This window comes from Gastrolobium bilobum, unplaced genomic scaffold (genome assembly GCF_033153095.1).
Source record: "Gastrolobium bilobum isolate Gb01-03AN ecotype WA unplaced genomic scaffold, APGP_CSIRO_Gbil_v1 utg32013, whole genome shotgun sequence".
Lineage (NCBI taxonomy): Eukaryota > Viridiplantae > Streptophyta > Magnoliopsida > Fabales > Fabaceae > Gastrolobium > Gastrolobium bilobum.
The window spans coordinates 99634-122428 of NW_026896584.1; the positions used below are offsets into that span (position 1 = coordinate 99634).

Sequence of the window (22795 nt, forward strand, 5' to 3'; positions counted from 1 at the left end):
CCAAGAAATGTCAACATACATTTTTCTGCGAACAGCTGAATGCTCATTTCCTCTACCCACAACCATCTCAACATTATGAACAAGCTTGTGTTTTAATCTCCATCCACAATCCATCTATTCCTGGACTTCTGAAACCAAATTATTTCTTCCTGTAGCAACGTCTCATTTAAACTCTTCTAGATGTTTTCTTCTATTTGCTGCAATTCCATATTATCCAACAAAATCCTGCAAGCTTGAATTTCAGCAAGCTAATGAGAGAGGGATGACTTCCTACGAAAAATTTCTCCAAAAACATCCTTATTCCAACAAATCGGATCATGAACAAATTCCTTAAGCATTATATTAACTTCTGTCTCCTTATTCCACCTATCATTCATAAGATCTCCAAAGCTGGGGTGCTCCATCCAAAAGGCTAAAAACCTAAAAGGTTTAACATGCCAGTGATTACTAGGAATATGGTGAAAGAGTGAGCTTTTCTACCAAACTCACTCTTTCACCATATTCCTAATAATTATATTATATTTTTCTGATAAAAAAAAAATTCTCCTCTATCAAACGTCCCCTAATTGTCAGTTATCGCTTAATCACTAATAACTCCTATATGTGTACTTTTCACCTTTAAAAGTCCAATAGAATCTAATCAATTATCACCTATATTATTTGTTTTAAAAAATAACATATTGGTATAAAAAAATTTGTGAAGAATCTGTACTTAATCGGCAGCAATATATTATTCAAAGAATCTTAAGTCTATTACATTAGAAATAAATTAAAATTAAATTCTATAACAATGAGCGTGAATGTCTATGCTAAATTAAAGCTTACATACAAGCACAAGCAGAGTTGGGAATATATAACTAGGACCACTTCTTTTCGGATTTGAAACTAGAATTTAATAGAAAGTGCGAGGGGCCTGTTTTATTGACGAATATGAACTTCGTTATGTAGTTTCGTGCACATGCGTTATATTTATGGTAATATTCGGTTACCCGGAGCCAATGTAGTAACAGATTAAAGGGTGCGGGAAACGGTGGAATTACAGCTCCACTCTGAATTTTAGTTCAAATAAACCTTTAACAACTAAATCATCTGTCATTTTATTTTAGTGATGAAAGATCAGCAAGAAATGTGATAGCAATTGCATAGCGTGTTAAATGATTCTTCTCATATAATATATTCACATAGAATCTAATAATCAGCTATTTAAAACCTTCTTTATCCAATCTTTATATCAAAATTTCATTTGGTCTTCTGTTTTATTATTTATCATTAGTGAGTCGCAGTTGCAGGGTTCCTTTGTCCTGTTTTGCAATATTTGGGCATGGGAAAAACCCAAAGAGAACTTACCCTTAACTACCATCACTGTTTTTTGCTGTTCATTCCTTCCTTACATAATATTTTCTATTCCTTCCTTAAATAGCATCATTTTTTTTGCCCAACAATTTAATATAAATTAGATCATGACAATTTTGCGCTTTTAATTCACACTCTAGTTCTTCAATTAATCATATGACAATATATGAATATATGAACCCCACTTTAATTATGAACAGCTCATTTTCTAAAGCTTCAAAGGATCATTTTCCCATCATGTGTCACTTTACTACTAAGTGTCCTGTTTACAAGCATGTTATAAATCTCAACTTCACAAGTTAGAGGCACAAGGTTCTAGTCACGAAACTTGAGAAATTTCACATATTTTCATGTGCTTTCAGCCTCTCACCACATTGCCGTCAATGAATATTCTTTCTCATGCATTCAACCTTCCTCTTCCCCTTCCCTGTAACCTGTTCGAAGATAATTTAAGTACTGAGATGGGAACAAAATAGCATTTTAGAAGCTTAAAGATGGCAATGGTAACTGAAGTTAGTCTAGACTCCTCCCCATACCATCTTAGTAATATGCTGCAGAAACATTAGAATTTCTGAGAAATCAGGTCTTAAAGATGGATCTTGGTGCCAGCACTGGTGAAGCAATTCCACTATCTTTGGATGAGTATCTCTTGGAACTTCAGGCCTCAAATCCTGCAATTCATATGCCCAATTCTTATTCTTTTTCACTGAATTTTTTTTTTTTGGTGGCTTGAGTTACCGTGGAGATTACAAATTAGTAACATTTTCTTATCTTGCAAATCCAGTGACAGCTGTTTGTCATCCTTGAATTCTCTTTAGTGATACCCTTCATTCAAAACACTAGTGTCATTCCAATGACACTGCCAATTTTGTAGCAACAGATAGTTTCCAAAATTAAACCACAAACTCTCATGGCATGCAAAATAAGTTTGACCAACCCCACCCATCCAGGCACATGAAGAGAACAATAGATGATAGTGCAAAGAATAATTGCAAAGTGAATACCTTCTGTACCACTCCAATTGCTGCTTGCAATGGGGACAAATGTTCATAAGGAAGCTGGGATTCAATCATAAAACATAGATGATAGGCTGAAGTCAGAACAAACTTAATATTAATTGACTGAAAGCAAAATTCTGTATTTTACCACTGAAACAAGTCACTTATAAAGCAACACAAAAAACAAGTCACTTATAAATCTTCTCTGTTATTTTATCTTCACAGTTAAAGTTATAGTTACTTTAAAACCACTGAAACTATCATTTTTTTAACTCTTCTCCATGCCAAATTCTGTATTTTACCCATTAACCCTCTCTTGATTGTTGCACAGCTATAATTGGAAGATAGAATTGAATCTAGGTGAATTTCAACATGAGAGAGATATGGACTTGATGGAATCAACATTTGCTGGAAACTTCGGCTTAGTACTTGCTTCGGTTTCAGGAATTAATCCAACTAGTGCCATAGAATCTATATATAAATTAAATGTATTGGAAGGGTACTTTGCAAGACTTTGTCAAGGGCCTTCCCATTTAAACCACAAAAGTAGTGCAATTCAAAAGCTAAGCTCTATTTTTTTTTTTTGGTACATAAAGCTAAGCTCTATTAGTTCAGTCAAAGTTGAACTAAATTTCGGTTTTAGAGGGTTTAAAAATTATAGCATAGGTGATACAAAATTAGAGGGTTTTTAGTTACAATTTGGAATTTAGAGGAAAAAGGGTAAATCAGTTCTCTTCTAGATGAGAAGGGAGAGGGTTGCCTCTTGGCTCTTGGATGTAATTTAGAGAAAATTAAAATGGGTAGAAATGCAGAGAGCATTACCTTTCCTGTGAGCAGCTCCCAAAGTATAATCCCGAAGCTAAAAACATCTGCTTTGTGATTATATGGCTTATGTTCAATAACCTTCCAAACGTCAAGGGAATCACAGGTTATGACCAATTCAATGTAAGGCAAATTGGGGCTGTTCATAAAATTAAATAGAAGTAATTAACACAAGGGATATATTCATAATTATACACATACCTCAGGAGCCATCCACCTGTAAGTTCCAGTTTCTGCAGTCATGATACCAGATTGATCTTGCAATCTGGCTACACCAAAATCAGCAACCTTAACTACCTGCTGGATAAGTTTTTGAAATAGAAGCACATTGGCATAAGTTCACACAAACCATCAGATAATGTGTGCCTAAGAACTTTGTGAACCCGTATTTAAAATGGTAAATAGAAGATAACACAGCAAAAAGCATGTGAAATTTTTTAAAGTTTATCATGAGCATTTGGGTGATTTGTCATCACATCTTGACTCAAAACCTAAAGGCATAGAGTTTATTGTCCTTTTCACTTATAAATAACCCACACTTAGTTCATTCCTAACTAATGTTGGACTTTAGTGCTCGCACATTTCGAACAAAGATTTGTACCATGTCTTCACCTTAAGATTTTCACTTTATTTCTTCATATTGTTCAAGGGGGTAATTAAATAAAAAAAGTTCTTAATTTCTGAATTCTATCAACCTGAGCTGTACAATTTTTATTTTTAAAGAACTTAACACTTTTTATGGTATAACTAAACACTTATTTAACAAGTTAAACTGAGGATGCTTAATTGATAATTATACTGTATTAATTCCTAAAAACTAAAGCAAGCCTATTTTGTTTTCCGGTTCAATCAATCTAAAATTGTGAAGACTTCTAATTGATTTGAACCACCAATTAACTTGAGCTTACATGTATTATAAGATAATGTGGCTAACCAGTTTTGCAGAGTGGTTAACAGTGCCATTGTATGATTTGACAACATTAACTAAGAAGCAACAGCCAGTAAAATCGTGCGTAAATAACACAGTGTAATCTTCACTTACCCCACTGTCATCTATCAAAAGATTAGCAGCTTTGAGGTCTCTATGTATAATATTGTTCTGATGCAAGTAATTCATTCCTTCGGAAACATCAATGGCTACTTTGAGCAAAGATGGAAGAGTAAGGACGACCTTCTGTATATGCAGAAAGTCATACATACTTCCACCAGACATATATTCTGAGGAAAAACAAACTATGCATTGAAATTGACAATACTATAACCATTACATTGACCTTGCTGTCAGTAAACAAAATATAAAACACAACATCAACTACATCCAGAAAGGCAAATTTTACCTGTGACAAGATAAAGGTTTGGTTTTGTGCAGGCACCAATAAATTTGATAACATTCTGGTGCTGAATTTTACTGCAAGAACTCAATTAAAAAATTCAATGAATAGGATGCAGATCATAGATTTTAAAAGATTATTGATGCATCCTCTCTTCCCTTTCTCTCAGTCTGTTTATAACCTAGGATAGGAAGCATTTAGATAATGGATTTAATATGGAGCATAAACATTTGTAAATCTAATTTTTTGATAAGCACCTATATTATTTCATTTTTATTATTAATATATTTAAGCAGATAAAGCGAAAGAGCTAGTTTTCATATCCAGTTAAAGATAAGATTCAGATCATCTTCTTTAAATATGATAGTAATTCAAGGCAAATGACCAAGTTGGATGGGAAGTTAGGAATGATGAATGGACGTTGTCAGTGAACAAACCTCAGGATATAGACTTCCTGAGAAAACTCTCTCTGTATATCTTCATTCAGATTACTATCCTTAAGGACTTTGATAGCCACATCTTGATTACAGTAAGTGCCTTTATACCTGTGTCAATCAAGCTGTAGCTCAACATGTATTGACTCACTAACATATCAAGTAGATAAAGTGATATTACTTACAAATCACTGACAGATCCAGATGCAATTTGCTTTTCAAATCTTAAACAGCTTGCATCAATTTCCCAGTCAAAATTTCCACTAATGGGCATATTTACATGGTTAGAGATACAGTTGATCCCAGTTTGCTGTAGCTTCTCCATAGGATGACTGCCACTTTCATTTAACCATGGCTGCTTCTGTATTTCAATCCAAAACACAAATAAATAATGATGTAGTAAAAGCTAGGAGAAGACTGTTAGAGAAATATAATATAAAATCATTAATGTAACCTTCATCTAATAGTTTAAGTTGTTGGATTAAGTTGGTTCTTTACATAGTAATAGAGTCTTTGACCTTCACCTAATAACTTAATATTTTGTGTTGAGTTGGTTCTTTACAAAGGCTTATAAGCAAGCCTTGATTAGTAACTTCCTAATATTTAAAGATCATATTAATCTGCACATTGTAAACTTCATGTTGATGTATATTACTCTACTAACTCAGTTCAATCTTCGTGAAAGTAAGAACTATTAAACTTCCAATATGCTAACATATTCAAAATCGATCTTTCTTTTTAACAAAGGACAATTGAAATACTACCATAATGAGTACAAATAGAGATTGATGCCTTTGGGGAGTGGGAACGCCATTTCTTGATGATAAGTAAAATTAAATCCGAAAACATATCCAGGGAACTTGTTGAAATAAAAAATGGTTTTTTTTTTTAATTGATTACATACTAATTTACACTTATAGGGCTTACACTAATTAATAGGAAATAAAAACAGAAAGATTCTAATCCTAATTTCTTACACTCCCCCTCAAGTTGGGAGGTAAATCATTCCTAACTTACCAATCGGGTCTTCAAAGGATGGTCGATATAGGCCCTTAGTAAGGATATATGCACTATGCTCTTTGGTAGGAATATACATCATACACACACTTCCCTCATCTAATTTTTCTTTGATAAAATGGCGATCAACCTCCACATGTTTTGTTCTGTCATGATGAACCGGATTTTGAGCAATACTGAAAGCAACCTTATTATCATAATACACTCTGACAAGTAGGGAAAAAGAGATCTTCAATTCCTCAAGGAGTCTTCTTAACAAAATTCCTTCACAAATACCAAGGGCTAGAGGCCGAAATTCTGCTTCTGCACTGCTCTGGGCAACAACTGTTTGTTTCTTACTTCTCCAGGTTACAAGATTTTCCGAGACATAGGTACAATATCCTGAAGTGGATCTTCGGTCCAATGCAGAGCCACCCTAATCTGTATCTGTATATATTTCAATCATCTTCTTGTGTCCCCTTTTAAAGAACAATCCTCGACCATGGGTGTTTTTGAGGTACTAGAGGATTCTATAAACTGCACTCAGGTGTATTTCCTTGGGAGAATGCATGAATTGACTAACTATGCTGACTGCAAATGCAATATCAGGTCGAGCGTGAGATAAGTAGATCAACTTCCCCACCAACCTCTGGTACTGCTCTCTGTCAACTTCTTCCCAATCTTCGTTTCCCAATTTAATATCGGGTTCAACTGGAGTCTTTACTGGCTTGCACCCAAGCATTTCTGTCTCTTGTAACAGGTCTAGAATATATTTCTTCTGAGTTAAGGAAATTTCTGCCTTACTACGAGCAACCTCCATGCCAAGGAAATATTTGAGAGATCCAAGATCCTTCAGTTCAAACTGGTCAACTAAACACTTCTTCAAAGAGCTTATCTCCTCACAATCATTACCTGTGACAATTATGTCATTCACATAAACAATGACAATAGCAATTTTACCACCGTCAGAGTGTTTAAAAAATAAAGTGTGATCAGTCTGAGCTTGGAGGAATCATTCTCCCCTGAAAACTTGAGTAAATTTCTCAAAACACTCTCTAGGGGATTGTTTAAGCCTATAGAGAGACTTCTTCAACTTCTATACTGAACCGTCTCCATTTTCAAAACCAGGCAGTGGATCCATATAAACTTCTTCATGCAAATCCCATTCAAGAAGGCACTCTTTACATCTAATTGTAGCAAAGGCTAATCAAGGTTGGCAGCAAATGATAGTAGAACTCGGATATTGTTAAGCTTGGCAACTGGGGCAAATGTCTCATGATAATTTATCTTATGAATCTGAGTGAATCCCTTAGCAACCAATCTGACCTTATACTTGTTGATGTTGTTATCTGCATTGAATTTTATTATGAACACCCACCGGAAACCTACTGTTTTCTTTCCCCTGGGTAATGCTATAGACTCCCAAGTTCTATTTTTTTAAGTGCATCCATTTCTTCAAAGAACTTCCAATTTGATCATCAAGGGCTTTTTGGATATTTTTTGGAATCTTTATACTATCCAAGACTGTGTTGAAGGCACGAAAACCTGGAGATAATCTATCATAAGAGACGCATCGAGAGATGAGATGTGAAGTACAAGACCTGGTTCCTTTCCTGAGAGCAATTGGCAAATGCAAATCCTCATAGGCATGTTGGGTTGAATCCGGATCGGTGGAACTAGAAGTCGAAGTGGAATCCTAGCAATGCAAAGCGTCTGGATTGTTTACATTTTGAGGAGGTTGTCTCCAACTATAAACCAACAATTATTTCTACTGATTATTCTCTCCGCCTTTTTCCAACTTCTCATCTCTCTCTGTTTCCAATTGTGGTGAGTTCTGGGGTGGAGGTAAGGATAAAGGAAGAGGTAACATTGGGGGAAGAGGTGACACTGAGGGTTCCCAAGACCGGTCTTCATTTAGAAGCGCCCCCTAAAAAGAAGACTGAGAAAAAAAGATTGACTCCCAAAGAAAGTGACATTCATGGGGACAAAAACCTTTCAGAGAGATGGAGAATAACATTTATATCCATTTTGAGTGGGAGAATATTCAATGAAGACACATTTGTGAGATTTAGGATCAAGTTTGGATCGTTGGTGTGATGGAACATGGACAAACACAACACATCCGAATAATTTTGGAGGAAGAGAAGATATAGAACTAAGAGATGGATAGTTCTTTAAAAGACATGATAATGGAGACTGAAACTGAAGAACACATGAAGACATTCGGTTGATAAGGTAGGTGGCAGTTAGGACGGCTAACCCCTACAAATATTTAGGGACAATCATGGTGAACATAAGAGCACAAGCAACTTCAAGAATGTGCCTATTCTTTCTCTCTGCTACCCCATTATGTTGAAGAGTATCGAGACATTAACTCTAGTGGAGGATGCCTTGATGAGACAAGTATTCACCAAGGATAGAATTGAAATACTCTTTACCATTATATGTTCGAAGAATTTTTATGGAGGTGCCAAATTGGTTTTGAACCATGGCATAAAGATTTTGGAAAACTTGGACAGTATCAGACTTTTCTTTGAAAAGATAGACCTAACACACTCGAGAATGGTCATCAATGAATGTTACACCACCATCTCAAGCTAGAAATATTTTTTACACGAGATGGACCCCATATATGTAACATCCCGGTGGCGGACGAGAGCGGGAAGTGTTCGCTGGTGCAAAGAGACGCGGATAAGGAGCGGCTCCTGGCAGGCTTCCGGCCGAGGGGTACATGAATGAATCGAATACACACCCGAAAGAGATGGATTCCAGAGACTGCGCTGGTATGGGACGGTACTGTTGGGGATAGGTTATAAGAATTAATTGGTACTACTTATACTAATAAGATGCATCTACTTTTCGGTAGCCCGGAACGGAAGAACTCCATAGTTAAGCGTGCTTAACTTGTAGAAACTTTGGGATGGGTGACCTCTAAGGAAGTTTTCCCAGGAAGTGTGTGAATGAGGACAAAGCATGCTGAAAAGTCTCGTGTTAGTTTGTGGAGACAGTCATTGATTCTTGAAGCGGCCGGGCGTTACAATATATCACTGTGAACATGAGTAAAAGGGGAGGATTCTTTATATTTTCTCATAGGATAGGATACGTGAGAGTGTTTTGCTAACTAACAGTGTTTTGCTAACTAGAAAAGACATTGAATTTTTTATTAATAAAGAGACTTGGTAACAATTTTTGAAGGTAATTGAGATTTGGGTGTCCTAACCTACGATGCCATAACATGACATTATCACCACTATTGGAAACAAAGAAAGGATCATTTTCAACAAAAGTAGCTTGATTCTCCACACGATCAGATCCCTAAAAAATGTAAAGTCCTCATTCTTCTTTAACACTGCCAATTATCCTCTCTGATTCTTGTTCCTGAAAAACACAACCATGCACCGAAAATTTTGTAACACAACTAAGCTCTATTGTCAGCTTACTAACGGAAATGAGATTGCATGCTAAATTAGGAACATGTAGGACATAATTTAACACAATCTTCTCGGAGAGTTTAATTGACCCTTTTCCTGCAACTTGAGAAAAACTTCCATATGCTATTTTCACTCGAGAATTCCCATAGCATGGATTATAGGAACAAAAAAATATTGGATTACCTGTCATGTGATCGGAGGCCCCAGAATCAAGTATCCAACAAATACTACCATCAACATGAAACGCAGTACATTGTTTAACCACAAGGCTAGATGGCACACTAGGTTGAGGACTCATAGATGTCGTTGTAGAGCTGGTGAAGGAAGAAATCATGCAAGCTTCCCTTTGCACCTTGGCAAGGTCACCTGCTGGAACAACAGTAGGTGGTTGGTAGTTACTACCACACTTGAAACTAGAAGAGTATCCATCCATAAACTGAATGGTCCCCTTGGTTTTGATTGTTCCAACACCAGCATTCACATCTTTGGTTATAACATCTCCATGATAAATCAGACAGTCTGCCATATGTTTTCTATGGCAAGGATCACACTTGGCCATCATCAATATGAGAGAAGACAAGGTTACCCAGAAAAATAAATGTTTCCAATCATCGATTTGAACCCTAGAACAGATAGAGGAGAAGAAGACGAACCGAACAACACCAGTACGGAAGAGAGGTTTGGCCGGAAAAGTAAATGTTTCCAATTATAGATTAGCTCGTTCTGATTCCGATGGTATAAGTTTTGGCCGGAAAAGTCGCCCGAAATATTTTCGTGCAACAGCTGACGACGGTGAATGACTGGGATTCGACTGGTTTTGGCCTTCTAGAATGACTGGTCCCTTTACTTGGTTGTTGAGGCTTTGTAGGAAGAGAGGACAACTTTAAGCCTTTAAAGTGGCTGGACTTAGAGTTTTCTAGCGATGTGCTGCCAGTTTGATGGTGGTTGTCGTGGCTGAGCTTTCTCAGGACCAACCTGCTCTTGATACCATGTTGAAATATAAAAAATGGTTTTTTTTTTTTTAAATTTATTACACAATGATTTACACTAGTAGGGGTATATATACAAGAGTAAATGAGGAAAAATGGGTAAGAATGACTCAACAATGAGTCATCAGCCCTATCCTATCTAATCACTAATTAATAGGAAATAAAAGCGAAAAGATTCTAATCCTAATTTCCCACAGTAGTAAAGGTGTAACAAGAAGCATATAAATGGCATACCTCGAATTTCTGAATTTTCTTTGTCAGAACATGTTTTAGCTTCTCAGTGTCCTATAAATTTCAAACATGGACATTAATCAAGTAACTTGTAGCAAAGAAATTAGAGACAAAAGTAGAGTTAAATAGTACATCCCTGCCTTTTTTAATATAAAAAGTGTCTATAGTACATCATACTGAAGTCTAGGGGCTAGTAGGCTGCCAAACTTATATTGAGTTTGTTTCAAAACAAGTTCTTAAGTTGCTAACAATATACACTGATGGGCCTTCAATAAAGTAACCAAGCCCATTAATTAGGAATTAGTATATATAGAAGTTTAGGGTGATGTTTCTGTTATGCATGTATTCAATTCTGATTTAGTGGGGAAATTGAGAGACTTCTAGGGAACTCTTGAGCCTAGGTATTTGGTTTGAGGGGGAGTTGAGGTTTCTTGGGGTTTATTTTCTGCATATTAGTGTATGTAAAAGAGGTATGGCCTCCATTATCTCTATAATTTCAGTGTTATTTTTCTGGTTTCATCAATTTGGTATCAGAGCATTTCCGGTCTAGGGAGTGCTTTTGGTCCAGATCTACAAAAAAAAATAAAAAAAAATAAAATGGAAAACAACAGAATGGAGAGGAGCTTGGATCGATTAGAAACAAGCATGGATCGAGTGGAAGAAGGAATGGATCGAGTTGAAGATGCTGTTCATCAACTTCAGAAAACAATGTGGAAATTAATAGAGCGCATGGATCCTTGTTTTGCAGAAGAAAAAAAGAAAGAACTACATGAAGAACAACTGCAAACAGAGAAGGAAAATTGCAACTCAAATCCAAACAGAAAAACGGAAGAAATTCAAAAGAAATCAACAACCAAATTAGAGATGGAGCAAATCAAAGAAGGAGAAGAGCGAAACGAAATAGACAACGATAGTAGGACTGCAGCCCAGACTTCGCGCAGTGGTGCGATAGAAGAGACGTACGACGGCGAGCGGCAGGGAGTAGGATTCCGACGGCATACGTGGGAGAAGGCAGACGAGGTTGGAAGCAGACATATAGGAAGACCGTTTGCTACAACAACCCAAGCAGAGAGGCTCAAAGAAACGGAAGAAGAAAAATGTAAAGAAGAAGATACAAAAAAATTTGAAGAAGGCTACGAAGAAGACGATGAAATCAGAGAGGAGGAAAAGGTTAGGGAATTTGGGTATGGGGCTGAACCATATAACTGGGCCCCAACTGATGATGGTGCAAGGCCCAAATTTGAAAATTATGAGGAACTAAAGGAGCAGGCCACGGTGGTTACTAAAGGAAGCAATTGGCCAAGCAAACGAAATGGGCCGAGTGCTCTACAACAGGGGCCCAATTTTATTACTGGAGGAAATAGGAGTGTTGGGCCACAAAAACGGCCCAATGACACCCATCTTACTATAGGGCAGGGTTCAGGTGCCATGGGTAAGGGGCAAAGGGCTGCACAAGGAAGGTTAATGGAGAACGACAACTACAGTGACCAGAGCGCGAGTTTCCGATGGTTGATGGAGGAGAAAATGGAGGATCGACGGCGGTGCAGCGCGATTGGAAACGTGCAGGGCAGCAACACACATAACACCAACATAGTGACCCAGTCCTCATATGGAAACGCCACAGAAGCTACGTACAACGGCGAGAGGTGGGGAACAAGATGCCGACGACTTACACCGAACGTGATGGAACAGGGGAGGAGGAACCTTGGTTCTAGATGCGATGCACTTTTCTCCGTGAACCACATATACGGTAATCAACAACTTTCGGTGATGTTATTGCGGGCGAGAAGCGAATTCGCAAATTTGGGGAAAGAAGATCTTTCGCACCTCGATCAAGGGAATGACAGGGTCATGCGGTTGAGCGTGCACAGAATCATAGAGGTAATATGTCAAATGCAAGGGGTTGGTGAATTTTTAAAGGGGTGGAGACTGCTTGGAATAGGACATGCAGAGAACGCTAATGTTCTACAGGCCATTGCTCGTAAGAGATGGAGTAAGACATCGAGGAAGGGGGCAATAGAATTTTGCAGTGGCAGTTTTTTTACTTCAATCATAACTTGGTCAATATGCTTCAAGCTTTGGGACCCAGGAGGAATGTATCTCACATTACCTGTACTCTTCCCTCACCTTGAGGACAAGGTGAATTTTAGAGGGGGAGTATTGATGGGCCTTCAATAAAGTAACCAAGCCCATTAATTAGGAATTAGTATATATAGAAGTTTAGGGTGATGTTTCTGTTATGCATGTATTCAATTCTGATTTAGTGGGGAAATTGAGAGACTTCTAGGGAACTCTTGAGCCTAGGTATTTGGTTTGAGGGGGAGTTGAGGTTTCTTGGGGTTTATTTTCTGCATATTAGTGTATGTAAAAGAGGCATGGCCTCCATTATCTCTATAATTTCAGTGTTATTTTTCTGGTTTCATCATACACCTTTTCAGTTCCATAAGATAAGGTAACGAACTTTTTATGCTAACATATTCAAAACTGATAATTTTTTGTTTTAATAGATGAAATTGATCTGCTAGCATAAACAAGAGGTGTAATTATGGGGGCAAATAGAGAGATAGATGCCCTGGGGAGAAGGAGGGCAGGGGAAACCATTGATCTTCTTGATAATAAGTAAAATTAAATCTTAGAACATATCTAGTAAGGTAAGAGTGTGACACGTGGCATATTGAGGGCATATATCAAGTTTCTGCATTTTCTTTGTCAGTTCATGTTTTAGCTTCTGAGTCTCCTATGAAGTTCACGCAGGGATATGAATCAAGTACTTTGTTAAGAAAGAAATGTGAGACAAAAATAATAAAGTTCAACATTACATCCCCCTTTGTGATAAAAAGTCTAAAGAGCAAGTAGGTTGCCAAACTTATAGGGTTATATATTCAATTTAGTTCAAAACATTTTATTAACGTAGCAAACAATAAACCACTTTTTCGGTTCCAAAAGATAAGCTAATTTACTTCCCAATCTGTTTTTAATTAGTTAAGCTACTGTTTTACAATTAAGGAAGAAAAGAAAAATACCTCGACAGCCCAACCATCAACAACAAAAACATCCAATGAATATCCATCCAACGTTGAAAAAGCATGTGCTTCTTGAATGTTCAGCCCAGTTTCAGACAATAAGGAAGTCAACTGTAGTTGCAATACAAAAGGTTACTAATTAGGAGGAATGGATTGATAAATCTTTCTAATATGTTCTCTAATTGTTAGAAGTATTGTTAACGAAAGAACATAATATATAGAAAAATATTGTAGAAAACATTGCTAAAGCGGTGGGGATTGATTCCATTATAGTTAGAAATATTTGTACAACAACTACAACAATAAGATCAGCTACCTGACTGAAAAGTTTTGGCTTATCGTTTGTTGAAATTGTGATTTCATGCACAGCCCTGCCATTTTATAAGTAGCAGAATGTGATAAACAGAAATAAAAGCTTCAAGCAATCAAATAAATATTTAAAACAAAAAAAAAATGATTATATTTGAGCAAGAAGTAAAATTGAAACAAATAAAAGAACTGATACTATTTTATTTTTTTTTAGTTGAAAGGAGAACCTATTATTAGGTGTGTCTTAGGGACGCCTACATGTACTCCAATGGGGAGGAGGAAAGAGAAATAGAATGAGAAATGGTGCATTGCAGAATAAGTAAAAGGAACTTAGGGAAGGACAAAAAAAAAAAAAAAAAATCAAGAAAAATTGTAAGTGAAAAAAAATAAAAGATAAAATGTAACTTTAAACAAATAAACGACAGACTAATTAAAAAAAATAAAAATTGAACAAAGGAACAACTAGAAAAGACAATAAGATGATCATTGAAGTTTTAACGGAAATAATGCAAATAAAAATTCGAACCGATTTCCCTGTCTTGAACTTGTAACTGGCTCGCACCAAGATCAAGTTCAAGTTAGTTGATGAACCAAAGGCCGGGGTGGATGGATACTGAGGAGCATCAAACAGAAAAGGCAACAGTTGGTAAAGTTTAACAAATCTATCTTTAAGACATTACAATAAGAATGAAGAATAGATAGTAGTGTAAAGAGGAAAAGGACAAGGGCAAGTAAATTTTCACAGAATCATGCCTCATGTTGCCGGGAATATCAGAATCTTGAGGACTGGTTTCTCTTGGTAAGTTTGAATCAAGGGATTTGCTACAATGCACTCCAGAAGCAGAATGAACCTGAATAAAAGATATATTGCCAGATCAAGCTAATCAACTTGCTAATACAGGTACCGTAAAATGAATAATTTAATTTTCTGGATACCTATATAATTAGAACATAGCAATTTCCTCAAAATGGGGAATGAAATGTCTAATAAGCAATAAAATTGAAGGGATGGTAAAAAAAAAATGTTCCTTTAATCATATGGACACTTTAATCTCATATACCCGTTTCAAGGTGTGACCTTTTTCCGTGCCCATGTTAGTCGTAGTTTGAGTTTGATTTCCAACTTTTCGTTTTTGGTATGGGTTATGTACTTGCACCATAAATCCTCAACCAGATTGTTGGAGTTTTGGGACTCATCACACTTAAAACTCCAACATATATTGGTGGTCATACTTACCTTGCATGTCTTTCTCTAATCTAAAGTTTTAAAATCAAGAGTAAATTCTCAACAAATATTATGGGGTCCAATTTAACCTCTTAGGAAAAAAAATTGACTCATGATCCCTTTGAAATTCAAAATAAACTTATGTTTATCTTTTTAAAAGATTAATGTGGGTCTTTTTTGAATTTTAGAGGGACTACGATTTTGACTTTCTGAGTCTATTTTAAATTTCAGAGAAACCACGAGTCATTTTTTTTGCTAAGAGATTATATTGGGTCTCATAATTTGTATTGAGGATCCAAAAAATACTTTACTCTAAAATTAAAGAATAAAGGGGACAAATGGCTAGCATGCATCTAGTTTTTGGCCTAATCAAGTACATAATACCTATATTGACTCACGGGTGAAGGAGAAAGGTAAGCATTTAGAGGTCAAAACTTTATCTGCTACTATTAATCTTATGATTAGTTCACCCATAAATCACCTGCACAAGACGGACTTCAACTGCAGGTCTAGGAGCAATAGCTCGTGCCATATGCTGTAACCTTTTATGCATAAGAACATCTTGGGCCCTCTCCACATTCATATCCAATGCATACCTAACATATGAGATTAAATTGACAAACACCAGCAACATTTAGAAGCCTTCACACAATATCAACCCCGTGAATAACAATTTAAGAAACCAATAGCAAAAACATAAAGTAACCACCCACTTATGATTAAATTAAGGAAACAAATACAAGGAAAACGAGAGGAGAACAACTTAATTGGCTTAAAGATGTGAAGCTTGTAATTTTTGTCCACTTCCATGTACCCAAGCAAGACAGAAAGGGCATGAAAAACTGAAAATGAAGCGTAATTGAACAGAAAGCTGGAAACATATTGAAAAGAATCAAATCAAGATTTTACCTAAAAACTAGAAACAACAATATCCCATCAAACAGAACCATTTGTTTCAAGCTGTAAGGAGCTTATTCATTTTAATAAGAATTCTGAAATAATATTGGCCCCTCATTGCACAATAACAGTCATTTAATCTAGAAACTCTAGTTGTTAAGTGATTTGGGCTTGAATATTTTTTTTGTTCTACTTCATGCAGTGAGAATTGAACTCACGACCCGTGATCATAGAGACTCAAAAATCATTTTAAATAAAACACGAGAGGATTCATTCCACGATAAAATAGACGAAGAGAAGCAACAAGATTGAAAGAGTACCTAGTGGGAAGGAGATAGAAGTGCACCCAAAGTTCATCTTCAAAATCAGGAACAGTAACCTCTGGAGCATTCAATTCCCTAAGCCGACTAAGAATCTCGTTGTAAACTCCAACTTTCAAAGTCTGCATTCGACCATGATTCAATCCAGAATTAAAAGCTCTACGATTGCAACTTTGTGTATCTCCCATATATGAATACAATAATAACACCTTCTAATTAAACCAAAACCACATAGCACTTAAGTCAAAAATTTGAATATAAGAAATGTAAACAGCGATCCTTCACAGGCACATGAACAACCAAACTATGAGGAACATGAAATATTCCCTCTGCATGTAAGAAAAATTGCAATTTCCAACTTCCCCCTGTCTCTATTTCTGTAACACGATCGTGACATTAAAATGAACGTTAACGAGTCAGTGCAGTGTGGATTATAACATTGTGACATTGCTTTGCTTGAATCTTACTGTCATCAATTTAAATATAAGTTTTAATGATAAACAGAACAACTTTTAATCTTTTTATTAATCTTTTGATAGTATCAGCCACCAATCAAATTCCAAAGGCCAAAACAACCCTGTGGGCGTCCCCTGTTTGTCTCATAAACCAACGCATAGCATCACAGTTAGATATACAACTAAATAACTTTATATTTTTAATTTTTAATGTTATTAAATTTGGGTCCATCAATCATTCCTTGCTGCTTATTGAGGAGCCAGAAGATAACTTATGGAACTGTATTAATTTATCCTCTTATCATGATGTCAGTGAACCTTTTTTCTTGCTATCGTTTTCCCTTTTTTCTAATGATGTTTTACTGTGATTAATTTAATTAAGAGCCAATTATTAGAAAAATTAATGTCATGTTACTCTTTCCGTTTCATTCACCCCGTATCGTTATTTTGTATAAATAAGAAAAATTATGTTGTTTGATTTCAATTCTTAAATATAGTTTTTTAATCTTCAGAACAAAAAATTACAAAAAACACATGTTTGCTAATGCTTGTTTTGTAAAAATAATTCTAAAAATTATAATTATTTTTTAGTTTTTAAAATCAAATTTAAATAACATGATTGAGTTATTTTTGTTTTGTGTCTTGACTTTTAACTTTCAAAAGAAAAAAAGTATAGAAAACAATTATATCATTAATTATTCTACAAAATAATTTTTAGATTTAAAAAAACAAAACACAATCAAACCGATTCTATCATTATAATATCATATTAAGGTTGCTAGAAGCTAGAATCTAAAATTAAAAATCATACTGAACTCGTTAAAGTAGAACTATTAAGATATTATTTTATTAAAAATAATAAAATTTTATTTATTGAAAATACAGGTTGGGAGGCTTACAAATTAGGCCTTCTAAAATAAGTTTGTGGCCTGATTTCTAAAGAGGTCTTTCAATGAGTTCAAACCCGTATTATTTTTCAGACAAGTCACACTAAGCCTGGCCCAAGGCAGCCATGATCTAGGTCATGACAAATCGCCTAACCTATTTTTCACCATTAGTGATGACTTAAAACAATTCTTGATAATACTGAAAAGAAAATAATGACTAGCCAATCACACAAGAAGGGGAGTGAATTGTGTGTGCCTTCTTTTGGAAGAAACAATGAAAATCAACACCCCTTTTTCAAGAAAACAAGCAAGAACGAATTCAATCTAAAATCAAATTATTCCCAACCTTTAAATAGAATCAAAACATTCCAAATAACATGTAATTTAGAGATTAAAACAGCGAAATTAAAAAGAGAATGTAAAAAGGAAAAATCACACTAAGATTTATCCTAGTTCACTAACCACTTGAGAACTACATCCAGACTGAGGTTGATTCGTTCCACTATGTTATAGCTTCCAACCGATGCCAGAAAAATTGATTTACAAGAGGAATTTTACAAGTCATTGATCACACTAAACCTAAGACCCTTAGGATCACTCCACTTGTCTCACAAACGATTGGAGCAATCAAATTCATCCAAACAGATGTAGGGCAGCCTCCCCACATTTAGAACTCTGAAAAAGATCATACAGAGATTAAGAAATAAGAGAGTAATTGAGCTTTTCTTCAAAGATATGCAAAACTAGGTCAAATGAGGGTTCAATATGAATTCTATGTGTTCTGTTGTTTCTCTTTGATAATTGGTATTTATAAACCCTAATATATATATATATATAGGTGTCCTATCGAGTTACTAGCTGTTTATAGCCATTAAACATCTAATTATTCGAATTACTTAAGCTTTGAGTCACTTATAACAGATAGTAATCGATTACTTCTCGTGGGGTAATCGATTACTTTTTCAAAGATTTCAGGTAATCGATTATTGTTTATAAGGTAATCGATTACTTCTTCAAAACAACGTAAGTAATGGATTACTTTCAAAAAATATTCGATTACTTCATATCAGAAACCAATTTTTCTAGTGATTTTTCTATTTAAATGATTTGCAATGAATTCTAAATGGTTTCTAGTGACTTGTAGCATATGTATGATCATGTCTTACACTTATATAACAACTCTCCATGTGTGTGGGATCTTGTATGAATGATCAAAGTATATATGTCATTTATGTATGAGTTTATGGCCTATCGAAGAAACCTTCAAGTTAAAGCTCAATAAACTCAATCTTTAACTTCCTAAGACTCTAAACAACATTACAAATAGTATAAGCATTGAGTCTTCTTCGTCTTCAATAAACTTCATACTTTGAGTCTTCTATTAGTTCTTTAAACTTGAAAATTTTGACTTCTAGGTTGACTTTGCTAAATTGAGTAGTCCTTTCATATATGCACTTTGCTTTGGTCTTGTTGTACTGCTTTGCATGTTGTGCTTCCATGTTAAGCTCATTAGTACTTTGTTATCATCAAAACATCATTTTCATGCATGGTCTTCATGACCTATGGTTCAACAAATACTCTAATCAAGAATTCTTCACAGCATGTGTGCCAAAGAGTATTGACATATGCTCTAGGTGTTAGTATACTCTATTCATGAAAGAAAAAAATTGATCCTCTCAAGATGAAAAAGGACACAGTCCCCCCAAAATACATATATATATATTTACATATATATATATATATAATAAAAATAAAAAATCAATCATGTGATGATAGATATATAACATTGTGGTAAATTTATGGAACTAGTGGTAGTCAACTAGTGAACCACCCGTTTTTGAAAGTTAAATTGACCTTGAAGGCCGAAGCATGTGAGAGGGAAAAACAAAATTTTCCATGTGGAATCACACATGTGTTGCGGATCTAGCAAGTGTACTAGTCGTACAAGTAATAAAATGATGAGTAAAGATCGTTCCCACAGAGATTTGTATTCAAACACCAATGAACCATAGAAAACTAATTTGAATTAAACAAAGGTTTGTAAAAATCATGAATGTTTTGTCACCAGAAAGTTAATTTGAAAGTAAATTAATTTAATACTAAAAATTTGAATTAAGATTTTATAAAAACAAGTAGTCAGAAAACAACTTTCCTCAACAATAAACTCAAGTAAACCGATCATATGATGAAATCTTTTTCCTGTGATGTTAATCAACCTTTTACTTATCCTCAAGATGTAATCCCTTACTACCCTGATAGATACATTAATCAGAGACCCCAATCCCTTGGTGATTCCTTTCTTAATATATGTATGAAATACTAAGGTCTTAAGATTACATCAGAACTATAGCATCAATTCCTTGAGTACTATAATCCTGATGATGAGATTGTCAAATATAGGAGTAGTGTAAACATTCCTGTTCTACACTCCTCCCTTAGTAGAAAGAATTGAATCAGAAAATCTCATATCAACACATGAAAAACACTTCATCATATTAATCAAATATACATAAGAGTATCATTGAGTTCCATTGAATTCAGACTACGATGACTCTACTCAGACATAACTAAAGAAGATAAAAGAGAAGAAAGATCAAACTCCATTTCCATGTAGTGAATCTTCAATCTCCAAGTGCAATTACAATAGAGAAACTAACTAATACAAAGACTAAGTCTAAGAGTTTTAGAGAGAAGTCAGATCAGAGAATCTGATGTAGGAGAGAGAGAGAAAGACTCCAGATATCCCAAATTGTGAAGGCATTTGCCTTATATAGGTTTACAATTTAAAACAGAATTTTAATATGGGCGCAAAAACGTTCAGAATGAGCGTTTTAGCGTCCATGCTTGACGGATGCCCAACTGCTTTAAACTAACTTGAACGCTTAAACGTTCATGATTGGACGTTTTAGCGTCCATGCCTCGTGAATACTCAACTGTCCTCAACTGACTCCAGCGCTAAAACACTTGGTTTGGACGTTTTAACGTTGGAGACCAGAGATTTTTTAACATCAGGGCGCTAAAACGTTCGTTGAAGGAAGTTTTAACGCCCAAGACCAGCAACTTTTCGTCCTCAGAATGTAGCAGCGCGCTAAAACGTTCTGTGTGGCCGTTTTAGCGCTCAGCACCAGCAAGTTTTGGCCTCTTTCTGCAACAGGGCGCTAAAACGTTCTGTGTGGACGTTTTAGCGCTCAACACTTAGGCATTTTTCTTCTCTTCAAAATCTCCTTCCTTCTCCAGTTGCCTTTTTAGTTAGTTTTCCCTACAAGAACAATACAAATTCTCAATAAAGCTTCTTGAACTTGTAGTTGAGGAAATTCTAGGACATTAACCTCTTTTTCAATCATTTAATCACACAAATTGATACTAATTCATGCTGAAAAACTTGAAAAACTAAGGGTTTATCAACATGCAATCAAGACTCATGCTTTAAGACAACATGATGTTACCTTTGTTTGTGATTCAAACACCAAGGAGATCAGTGTAAGGTTTGAAGGGTTCAAACCCTCTAACGTTGATCCACACCACCCACGTCAAGATGCAAGAACTCTTCTTGAAGAGCCACCAATTGATCACCACAAAAGCTTGCTAGGCGTCCAATATGTGAAGGAGGAGGCTAGGTTAAGGTGTTTAGAAGAATGAAATTTTTATCTTAAAAATTCACAAAAGTGGCGCATGGATTTGATGATCTATGGCTAGGTTATTTTTCAAAACCTCTTGAGAAAAACCCTAACAAAAGGATGACCAAAGGAGATGAGAGAACTATCAAAATTGGATCAGATTTTTCTCTAAAAATCTGACCATAAGTAGCGCCCAATAGAGAGGAAAAATGGAGTTGTTGCAAAATCAAATCTTGCCAACAACCTCCTGTCATATCCTCATGATATCAAGTCAATATCTTAACAAAAATCTGACTTAACAAACATCATATGGCAAGCCATATGGTGCGCCCAATTCAGCCCCAAAAACAGTCCAGATACGTTGTGTAGTTGCATTCAAATTTGAACCAACTAGCTCACTGATTCTCTCAACAAACCAAATCTGATTTGGAGCTTATTTGGTTGACAAGATGACACTCACAACAACCAAAGTGGCGCCTCAAATTCAGCCTTAGATGTGATCAAAGATCTCCTCTTGATACTAGGAATTTGTTCCAACAAGATCTTATCTTATCCTTTTGTTATGAAATAACTTTTCATAGCCAATTCAAATTCGAATTCAAACATTTAAATTCAAACGTTTAAACATTTAAATTCTAAATTCAAATTCTAAATTTAAATTCTAAATTCTAAATTCAAATTTCAAAATTCAAATTCAAAATTCAAAATTCAAAATTCAAATTTAAATATTTGATAATTAATTTAACTAATTAAATTAATTAGTAATGTCTTGGACCATCCAAGCCCATTACATGATCCATGCGCCCTTTTCCCTTTTATGTAGGCTTCCAAACTTCTTTTTGGGATAATAACCATTATTAGGCCCAATACCTTTAATGCTATATCATCATGACAATAAGGTGTTAGTGAGTGACCCATTAGGCCCAACATAGCCACTGACATAAATGGGCTTGAGCCCAACAAGCCCACAACCCATCTAATGACAACACAGAGCACTAGCAATGCTTTGTTTCCCCATAGCTAGTTAGGTTAATGACATAATAATCCTATTATACATATTTGGTTACCGCATGTATTTCCTTTCGTCTCGGTTACCTTCCCATTAAACCTAGGGCAAGGAAATGTATCAACCCTTGCGGTTCAGGGTAAGCTTTATTTGAAATAGGGAATCTTCGATTTACTGACTCTAAAGGCAGATCGTCTCATGATCTCTTTTACTATGCATAGATTCCCGAGTCCTGTAAATGTCATCCCGATTTCTCCGGTTTACAGATAACCTAATCCCTTACAGAGATTTGACGAATTCCTTCAGCTTATCACCCTAGGCTTGTGCTCTTTCAGAACATGCCCAAAAGTATACCTATGAGTCTCCATGTTTCAGGCAGACGAGGTATACAATCAAAACATGCCTTCTAGAACACAGTCTAGGTGACAACTTATGGCTTAAGGAAAGACATACCCAAATATTAAGTGACTG

The 22795-nt window shown here is 35.5% G+C and overlaps 1 protein-coding gene across 1 annotated transcript; it reads right to left on the reverse strand.

Moving 5' to 3' along the window:
* Positions 1-1686: 1686 nt before the first annotated feature.
* Positions 1687-16547, reverse strand: LOC133300764 (serine/threonine-protein kinase STY46-like). Its single transcript, XM_061500355.1, has 15 exons — positions 16360-16547; positions 15624-15738; positions 14618-14768; positions 13925-13983; positions 13609-13719; positions 10589-10639; positions 5124-5299; positions 4942-5049; positions 4511-4581; positions 4216-4391; positions 3375-3470; positions 3174-3254; positions 2358-2411; positions 1890-2024; positions 1687-1787 (listed from the first exon to the last, which is right to left on the reverse strand). Exons 1-15 carry the CDS (start codon positions 16545-16547, stop codon positions 1734-1736), a joined length of 1626 nt encoding a protein of 541 aa, XP_061356339.1. The 3' UTR covers positions 1687-1733.
* Positions 16548-22795: the final 6248 nt, after the last annotated feature.